This window comes from Pteropus alecto, unplaced genomic scaffold, assembly GCF_000325575.1.
Source record: "Pteropus alecto unplaced genomic scaffold, ASM32557v1 scaffold143, whole genome shotgun sequence".
In the NCBI taxonomy this organism is placed as follows: domain Eukaryota; kingdom Metazoa; phylum Chordata; class Mammalia; order Chiroptera; family Pteropodidae; genus Pteropus; species Pteropus alecto.
The window spans coordinates 4,486,986-4,496,859 of record NW_006434828.1 but is presented as its reverse complement, the minus strand read 5'-3'; the positions used below and the strand labels follow the sequence as shown (position 1 = coordinate 4,496,859).

Below are 9,874 nucleotides of genomic sequence, written 5' to 3'. Positions count from 1 at the left end.
TTCTTTTCCCACTAAATTCTCTAACTCGTGAGTTGACATCGTTGAGCTCTTACTGGTGCTAATATTTATCAGTTTCCCTTTAGGTAATCAGATCATCTGTAAATAATTCCTTTCTAGTCTTTTATGGCTCTTTCCTTTGGGCTGGGATCGCCAATACAAAGTTGCTGGGTGCTGGTGCTATTGGTGCAAATAATTCTACTTGATTTTATATATAGATGTTTGAAGGCGGCTTTGGACCTTTACACTTTTCCCTCATAAAGAACCAATAATGAGGACTACTCCGTTAATGTCTAAACAATAGTGCTTTATTGATAAAAGGTTAGTTTCAATGGATACAAAACTGCTGTGTAAAATAGTTTTTAAAATACATTTCTATAGATAAAGATGACCTCTTAGTTAAAGAGCAACTATCTATTAGCAAAAGTATTTATTTAGGTTTGGCTAAAAAAAAAAAAAACAAAAAGGGATTTAAGAGTGCAGAGGTGTAGGACAACCCACCCAGCTTAACCCTAACCATCATGGGGGCGGGCAGTTAGCACTGGGTAGTAATTTTACTTAAATGCACACGGGCTTACATCAACCACCTGCAAATGTCCCCTTGCCTCCCTTTAAACAGCTTTTACTGGCAGAGTTAATAAATACCAAAAGAACCCAAATAATTGGTCTTGAATGGAGGTACTCTAGAGCCATACACCTTTTCTATGGAAACTTTGCATAATGTGCCTAAACCTAAAGCTTCTGACCAGTCACAATTATGCAATAGGGAAGGGTCGAGTCAGCAAGAACACAGTATAGTTTGTACCATATTAATGTATTCTGACCCTCATTTTATTTTTTGGCTCAAACGGAAAAACCTCTTTATCCTCAGATGGAGCCTTTTCTCCATCTCAATCCCTCCTGTTACAGCAAAATGAAAATATTAAATAAACCAACACCTCCAGGTCTCCTTTCACCTGTTAATTTCTGGGGACCCATTTGCCAACGTCAGAAACACTGGGAAAAAGCCTGGGAGCATCAGCACCCTCAATCACGACAGGGAGACTGGTTTGGGAGATGGGGGCGGCGGGGGGGAGGCCAAGGCCACAGAACACAGAAAATACCAGGTGTGGCTCGGACTGGCGACATCTGCCAACCAGCCCAGATCTGAAATGTCTTTCATTCTTCCATGACACATGGAGAAATCTGTATTACATATAAATGAAGGAAATGGCAGTAGCTGAAATAAACAAGACAATCTGCACATTAAAAAAAATGATCACTGCTATTTGCCACCTTTTAGAAAACCATTCAAAAAAGAAACAGTTAAACAAAGCCAAATCAGGGAAACCTGGTTGGCATTTTGGGAGTCACAGGGCTGAGGCTTTAGGGCCTGTGACAGGTCTGGGTTCAGAGGCACCCACTCACCAGAGAACCCTCATTTCTACCACTGAGGCAGATTTCCTACACCTTCAGTTACAGAATATATTAAAGTGCAGTATAAAAATATAAAAATGTTAGTTTCTGAACAGATCAATTGTTAATTTTTCTTAAAAAGTTGTTTTTTAATTTAGTTGAGTAAAAATAGCTTATTGACTCTCACCGTTGGTGAGAATCTTAGTTGCAAGATGAAAACTAGGGCCCACGGTGCTTTGTTTTTGTAGCAGAGTATAACCAGTAACGCTGAACACTACAAAAAGTGGCTTGTGACAAGTTCCCTGCCTAGTGGTTTAAAAAATGACCCAATATAAGAATCCAGAGACTTCTCAAAGTTTATCCCTAAAAACCTGTTTCTTAAAAGAAAGACATGTAAATATAAATGTGTATCTCATTAGATAATTGTGTCATTTGGTAAACAGTAAGTGTGCAGGTGAATTAATGGTACTGAACTATAGCAGCAAAACCCGTGTCAGGTGTCAGGTGTCGCACCCAAACAGAGGCAGGTAGGGAGGAGTCCCCGCACGACACACGTGCCCTGGTGAGTAAGCAGCCTTGTGCCTTGTCTGTCACCACATCCATGTCTCTATCACTCGGGAACATTCTGGGTAAATCTAAATGTTTCAGAAATACGAGTGCTCCTCAACGATTAATTGGTTAGGCCAGCCAAATCACAGTAACTACACATGCTCACTGATCCCTGGGAATCGATCCCGACATTAGTGGTTAGTTAAGGTGAAAGAAAATGAAAATGCAAAGTTCACTCACAAACATAAAGTATACTCTAGTAACGAATACAAATGTTTAAAGTACTTCATACAAAAAGAATATGGCGAAAGTTTAAAAAAATTAAAATCCTGGGCCACAGGCACTGTAACATGTGGTCCGGCACCCCTCCAACGATTTCTTGAAAACACAGAGCTGTATTACTCATCCGGAATGTTTTATCTTGCAAAGTGTTTTCTGGAAAAACAAAGCACAACATGTTGAAAGGCTTTGATCAGTAACAGCATTATATTTTGTGTAACAGAGCACAAATTGGCCATAGGACCGCAGTGTTAACCAAGGCAAACGTCCTTTATAAGGCACTGAGCAACAGAAAGTACAGCAAAACTGAGAAGTGTATAAAAATATTGATTGATTTTCTGTACCTAAAGTCGAATTTTCATAATTAAAGCTTTAAAAGCAACAGCAGCAAGGTCAGAGTAAAAGGGAGACACCTATGAGCCTATCGGCCACCCAGCCTGGAGGAGCCCGCCCCTGCATCCCCGCTTCTTTCCGCTTCCCCCGTCTGCTCCCAATCTGCTTTCGCCGTCGGCCACTGGAGTCACTAGCTATGTGACCACAGGCAGATCGTTTTATACCCCGGCCCAGCATCAGTGCCCTTACTGGTGAAGTGTGAACTTGGCGCGCACCCTTGGGACTGTCCCAAGGTCTCCGTGATGACGAAAGTAAAGCGGCCAACTCTGACGCAGGCTGGGGCTGCATGGATGGTCCCTTCTAGTAGCTGCTTACACTGGACGTGTGTCTCTGTGCCTTTCTGTGCGTATATTTTACTACTAAAACCTCTCCCAACAAGCCACGCAAGGCAGGGGCTGTTTTGGTGACCAATGCGCCAGTGTGCTCCTCTAAGTCCTCCCTTCATCACCTGTCCCTCTGTCGTGGAGAACTTATGATAGGTGTCCAGGCCTCTGGACTCCTTGCCCTCTATCTCATCAATCCTGCCATGTGTCAGCTAAGCCTTGGGTCACTCACGTCACCTCCCTGTTTTCACCAACACTTTTGCGCCTCTACGACTAGATCCCTGACTTGCAGTGAGAGTCCTCCTCTACGCAGACCCGCACCAGCTCTAACTGTCCAGCCCGTTGTCTGTCTGCCGTGGAACGGTCTGCCCTCACCCCGCCCCGTGTAACTGCTGCTTCCTATGGCTGAACTGACCTCTCCTGCCTTCCTCTTGGAGGTGATGACAGCAGCCACCTAAACAGCTGAGTGCCCACCTGTCCAGAGGACACAAGGAAGCTCTGCCTAGTCCTGGGTCCCTGGTGTCTGCAGACTCCCTTCAAGCAGGAAGGCCGGACTTACTACGTGACTTGCAATTACCAGGGGATGGAGCAGAGCTGTGGTGACGAGCGGGAGGTCAGCAACTCCATCGGGGTAACCCTGCCCTACCTGGCATAACCCACCCCCTCTCTTGCCAGCTTTACTTTTGGTCTCCACAAGCCATTTAATAACATTTAAAATTCCCTCTGAAGAGATGTTTTCAGCTTTAATAAACTTCTACTCATGTAACTAATACGGGCTACTTTAACATAATTTTTCTTCTACTGCCCACCATAGTTACAGCTCAGAAAACAGGAAGACTTTTTACTAGGCTGGAGGAGTGGAGACGCTTCCATTTTTAGGAACAGCCCTTTTCCCTCAAGACCAGGGATGCAGAGACAGACTTCAAAATGCCAAGCATGAGTGACAAAGGCCTGTCATCCAGGCATCCTCACCACCTCACACGTGGTGCCCATGGACCCCGCCGTCGCCGTCCCCGCCCTGCATCTGCAGCTGCATCTGCGCCTGCATCCTCGCGATCATCTCCTGCATGCGGCGGAGCTACGAGCACAAGACATGGGGACACGTTACTGGTTGTCAGGGTCTGCTGTCCCTTATTCTTGACAGGTGTTCTGTGAGTCCTACGATTTCAACTTCTATGCTTTCCCGAAACGTGACAGAGTTAACATACAAAGGACTCTCACAAACCAGTCAGACAATCAGCAACTCAACAGAATATTGAACAAATAAAAATATGCAATTCAAGTAAAAAACAGAAATTATCAATAAACAGAAGTAAAAAAAGACAAGATAAAGATAATATTTTTTAGTTTAAAAGGCTGGAGAAAACTGCAGCGCCCAGGGATGATATGCAGCCAAGGGGTGCGGGGCTGGTCCCCGCCACTCACACGGCCGATGTTTGCCCTTCGTTATCCCTGTCAAGTTTCACCCTTGTGGTTTCTGTGTGTTTAGAAAGACCTCTAGGCAGCTGTTACGAAACACTCACCGAAACTTTTTTCAGGTAACTTAGCGGGTTTTTAAAATTTAAATAGTTGAAATATATTGAATTAATTTGGCCAAAGAAGCAAGTCCTACTTTCCTTTCCGAAAGGCTGGCCTGTTCTACCATCATTTACTATGTCTGGATTCCACAACTCTACAGGTCTCGGGGCCAGCTTCATCACGGAGGACGTTTCCGCTCTCCCACAGGTCCCAAGTGTGCGCCCAGGCGGCAGCCCACGCCCGGCCACACCCTCCAGACAAGCCCCGTTCTCCCACATGTCTGTGACCAGTGAAGCCAGCCCCCTCTCATTAATCCACTCCTTACAGTGCCCCGTTTCCCATGCTTAGTCTTCAAAACACACATTACGATTATTTTGTCAAGCTCTCCCCAGAAAAAAACACTCAGCAGACACACACGACTCCGTTGGAACTGCACTAAATTTAGAGATTAACTTAGAACAAGGATCTGGAAATTAAGCATCCTAACAAGCTGTGTGTATATTAAAATTCTGAAAATTTTGTCACTAGGTTTTTAGTTTCTTTCTCATGTTAAGTCCTATGTATTTCTTAAATTTTTGTTAGTGGCTGTGAATGGGTTTCTTTCGTTAAATTTTCTAATTGGTTATAACCTATGCATAGAAAAACTGACTTTCGAATGTTACAAAATCAGTCATGTTACTACAGTCTGTTTCCAAGCTTTCTATTAAACTGCTACTGGAGAATAAATGAGGTGATACGTGCAAAGCAATATGCATACTATGTACAGATGTATGTATAAAATATATTAGTTATGTGAGCTATGTTCCTTCTCAAAAAATAAGCTAACTACAAATAACACTTTTTGATGTAAACTAAACAGCTTTAGACTGAAAAAATCCTTTTCTACTTACCTCAGCTTCCTTTTCCAGCAAAATCTGGTCTTTATTCATGTCCTCATTTTCCACTTTTCTAAGAGTTAAAAGAAATTACAATTATAATATTGCAACAAATGTAAGTTGGTTATTTTTGATGACAAGATAACACTTCATTTTACATATCTGAGAAATATTATCTAGTTAAAATTACATAAACTTTTTCACTTTTCTGATTAATGACATAAAAAAGAATGCTGAAAAAAGAGCAACATGAAATGGAAAATTCCAGAGATTCTCTAAGCTGGGATAACATTTTCATCTTTACCTACTCAAAAAATAATAGCTATTACCTGGCGAATACCCCTTTTAAAGTTAACCTTTATGCACAGACTATAACCATTACACAGCATCTGATGTCTAAGCAGAGGCGGCCAGTAGAGGCCCTCTGCGCTCACGAGGACACAGCTTCTCGTAACCAGTGGCCGGGGGGGTGGCGGGGTGGGGTGGGTCACAGCCAGGCCAGCTTTTCCTCAGTGAGACCTCCTTGCCTCTGACACCTTTCTTAATGTCTGGTCCCCACATTAATATTAATGTATATCTCATACGTAGCACAAATCCACCACATTTTTAAAAAATGTGAACATTTCAAGGAACTACAATACAGAAAATTCTTTTATGTATGTATCACTTATTTGTTAAACTCTAAGCAGAGATATGATTTTATCAGAAACAAATCAGGTCTCAAACAAAAACCTATTAGGACTGTGAAAAAGAAAAGCCAAGACGGGGCGGCCACGTGAGTTTCGGAGGTGGGGAGGGGGGCCTGCTGCCCTCCCCTGATGAGGGCGCTGCGGTTTAACACCCTCCCTCATAGACTCAAAGCTAGTGCCTCCCTCACAGACTCAAAGCTAGTGCCCGGCCCTCCCATCTGAAGCTGTTCTTTATGTGCAGATGATTAAAGACTACCTTTAATCACTCACACTAAAGAGCAGGCTAAAATACCACAAAAACTAGTGTCATAACAAGAAACCAAATCATGTTGCTTAGAGGTCAAGAAGACCAAGCTAAACCCATCCAGGAGAGGGACGGCATAACCTGGGGTGACACACTATGCACAGAGGGGGACAGCATGACTCGAGCAATAACCTGCCGCCTCTTTTGAGCCTCTCGGAGCGGAAGTTCTCGTAGTGCAGATCCTGGGTCACCTCCTGGAGGTCCTGCATGTGGGTGCTGAAAGAGAAGAGAACGTGGGGCTGGGCCGCGCGCGCCACCGGCGCTGGGAACCGCCAGTGGAGGACGTGGAAGAAACCCTCGTGACGAAACCTCCTCAACCTGGTAAACGACGTGAAGTCTCTGAGATTCCAGGGTGAGGGGGCGAGGCTACGGAGACATCTGCGGAGGTATGTCTCTCCGTGCTACCCAGGAAATGACACGCAGACACACTCGCCCGACAGGGCCCGGCGAAGAGTCCCTTTCGCAGGGACTCTGCCACAAGCACTGCCAAGCTCTGCATGAGACCATCGCCGCTGGACAGAGGCGGATACACAACGAGATTTGAGTTTTTAGGTAACCAATGTCTGAAGCAGGATACACGTTTCTAAACATAACTACAGGAACGGCACTTGCCTCTTCTAACCCAGGGGTCCTCAGCCCCCGGGCCGCAGACTGGTACCGGTCCTGGCCTGGTAGGGACCGGGCCGCACAGCAGGAGGGAAGCGGCTTCGAGGAGCAAGGCTTAGCCTATGTGTGCAGCTGCTCCCCAGCGCATCCTCGCCTCAGCTCTGCCTCAGCTCCTCATGGGCCCAACGTCCTTGGTGCCAGAAGAGCTGGGGGTCGCTGGTCTAATCACCATAAGAAAGACTGATTTTTGGCCCAGTGTCTCTAAACATGTTGGTGCTCATAAATGAGTGAAGGTGTCACTTCCTGTTACCCGCAATCCAGGGCTGCTGTCCCTCTGAGAAACACACAATTGACCCCGGAGCTGTCTTCGGGATCCACACTGCCCGTGACGGGACCCTGCCAGCCAAGGGCTCATCCTGGAGAGCTGGGTTCACGTTAACTACCTTACGCAGGGACTGAATTTCGCTTACCATTAGCTTGAATAGTAATTTTAATGATGTTTTTAGTGATTTTAGTTCACTCGAAGTTGCTACACCAAGCGGACCCTGTGTGGCACACAAGCAACTTCCAGTTGTTCCGCGTTCATCTGGGTCCGCCTCCTCCGAGCTCTGCGGGCTGCGGAGGTCACGGATTTTAGCTGTGCTCCGTCCTTCTGCCTCTTTACTCAAGAGCAACAGCACTGCACACATGTTACTGGACGCGAAAGCTACTTTTAGGGGAAAGCAGTCTGTTCTCGTCATGGGGTGCTCCACTTGCTAAGAGGCCATCAAGCATCGTGGGCTGGCCAGGGCGTCCCAGGAGCCTGAGGCCGACTGGCCATGGTAATGCACGTCAGCCAGCGCCAGGGAAGCCGCCGCTGCCCGCGCCGCTGAGCCCACCCGGTCCTCAGGGAGCAGGAGCTGGCCCAGGCTGGTTCAGGGCGTTTAGCCTCGAAGGAGACCTGGGAGATCATTGGGGAGTGTATGAAGCTCCCGGCCACGGGTGAAGGGGCTGGTTAGTGTACTGCCAAGGGGGACTCCAGTGAGGGCCTCCGGCACCATGCCCAGTGGCCCCCGTGGCAGCTCAATGCGCTGGAAGCTGCCTCTGTGGCCACTGGCCACTCCCACCAGGAAGCCACCAGGAAGCGCTGCCCCGGGCTCCGCACTGCTAACGGGGCAGGGGCGTCTTACATGAGCATCGTCCTCAGCTTCAGAAAGTCATTGTGCTCCGGGTTCTCCACCTCCACGACGCCCCACGGGTAGAGGCGACCTCTGACCTTCTTGCCTTTGGCTTCAATCAGCTGATTGGATCCGACCACAGAGAACGGGATGCTGGCCTAGAGAGGGACAGCCAGGCTAGACAGACTCCACGTGGGGACCCGGTGCTCACGGCGCACGCATAGGGCACTTGGCTGCTTACTACCAAGTTTTCTTGGAAAGCTACTGGCACACAAACAACGTTTGACTTCAAAGTGGCAGTTACCTCCCCTGTGGGACAAACTGCCTGAAAGAAATTAAACCTGCAATGAGATTTCTAACCCTTGTGGTGACAATGAGGTCCAAACGTATTTAAAGCACAGACACTATTGCAAGCACACCTACCCAGACACTTTCTGAGTCAAGCCTCCCAGGATTCCGCCCTGTGCCAACTCCTTTTGTTTTGAAGGCAGGCGACACAAATAGGCCTTGGCGACCTCATGCACCTGAAGACAGAGTTCTTACCTTGAGGAGCCTAGTCTGCTCTTTAAAATCTTCGTCTTCATCCGATTCTGCATCAGGCAAGTGATAGATCTTGATGTTATGTTCTTCGATTTCATCCAGAATCTGAAAGAACGTCGAGACCAGTAACAATTTTAACAAACTGCACAAATTCTAGTCAAGTCCAACTCGACCTATTTGAAAACATGTCAAATTACCCAAACGTCAATAAAGAAACAGGTTACGACGGTTACTTTCCGATGACTTCACGGAGGGCCGAAGGCATTTCTACGTTAGGTCCTGTCCACGATGGCAGTGACGCCACCATCACTTCAACGTGCACAGCGGCCACGATAAAAGCATGTCATAACAGGCCCTAAGGTCGCCACATGCCACCACAGAAGATGCTGAGGCACGAGAGGAGCCACACGTTGTCGCCAAGGGTCCCCGAGGAAGGGCAGGAGTCTAATGGGAGGAGGAGGGAGAGGTGCCCGGGGAAGGCCTTGTCAGAGCCAAGGAGGGGAGGGCACGAGAGATAGGTTTTGGAAGTAACAGCAAATCTAGGAAGGCTGGAGTGCAGGACACCGAGTCAAGAGGACCACCGGAGGGACCAAGTGGAGAGTCCCCTGAACACCATAATGGGGGTCTGGGAATCCGGATTTTAACAGGCAAAAACTGGCCAGTGGTAGAGCCTCATACTCTATGCTGCTGCCAGGCTGTAGAGGGGCTGGGCTGAGGCCAGCCGGTCTCTCATTAGTCACTGACCTAGACACCCAGTACTGCGCCACGTATGAGGCGGGGAGCTGTGCCCACTCACACGCCAGGGCCTGGGCCTTGTGCACGGATAGAAGGGGCTCTGCGACAAGGCACCTCACCTCGCAGGGTGGTCTGACCATAAGTCCCCCAATGGACAGGTCACATCCCAAGCATGTGCATCTTTCCTGAAAGGCTCCCCTGCCCTCACTAGGCCAAGCTGCCGCTTCTGTGCCTCTAGGGTCATGCACCTTTGTGACGTCCCTCTAAGACACTCCTCCTTAAGCCTCGATCTTAACTGTCCTATAGTCTGCACCACCTCGCTTCCTCACCTCTGTGTGAACTTCCTTATGGTCCCTCCTTAACCTCAAAGGCATAAAAGAAGCCGCAAAACCATCACTCCCCAGAGCATTTAAACCATGCCCCGTCCCCGCCGCCACCACATATATCATCAGCTTGGCTCAAATTCTTACAAAAATTCTCTACAGGTTTGGACGTTTCTTAGTCAACGGCCCTC

The 9,874-nt window shown here is 47.5% G+C and overlaps 1 protein-coding gene across 2 annotated transcripts in view; it reads right to left on the bottom strand.

Moving 5' to 3' along the window:
* Positions 1–283: 283 nt before the first annotated feature.
* SEPT2 (septin 2) overlaps positions 284–9,874 on the bottom strand; it is a 27,321-nt gene continuing 17,730 nt past the window's right edge. Inside the window, exons 8-13 of one of the 2 annotated variants that reach the window (XM_006909912.3) lie at positions 8,629–8,730; positions 8,098–8,243; positions 6,455–6,538; positions 5,345–5,402; positions 3,909–4,014; positions 284–2,376 (exon numbers count right to left, since the gene is read on the bottom strand). In XM_006909912.3, coding sequence (XP_006909974.1) covers positions 3,913–4,014; positions 5,345–5,402; positions 6,455–6,538; positions 8,098–8,243; positions 8,629–8,730 — 492 coding nt within the window. In that variant the 3' untranslated portion in view covers positions 284–2,376; positions 3,909–3,912. The remainder of the gene's footprint in view (positions 2,377–3,908; positions 4,015–5,344; positions 5,403–6,454; positions 6,539–8,097; positions 8,244–8,628; positions 8,731–9,874) is intronic. The other variant, XM_006909913.3, reaches the window with a different exon arrangement.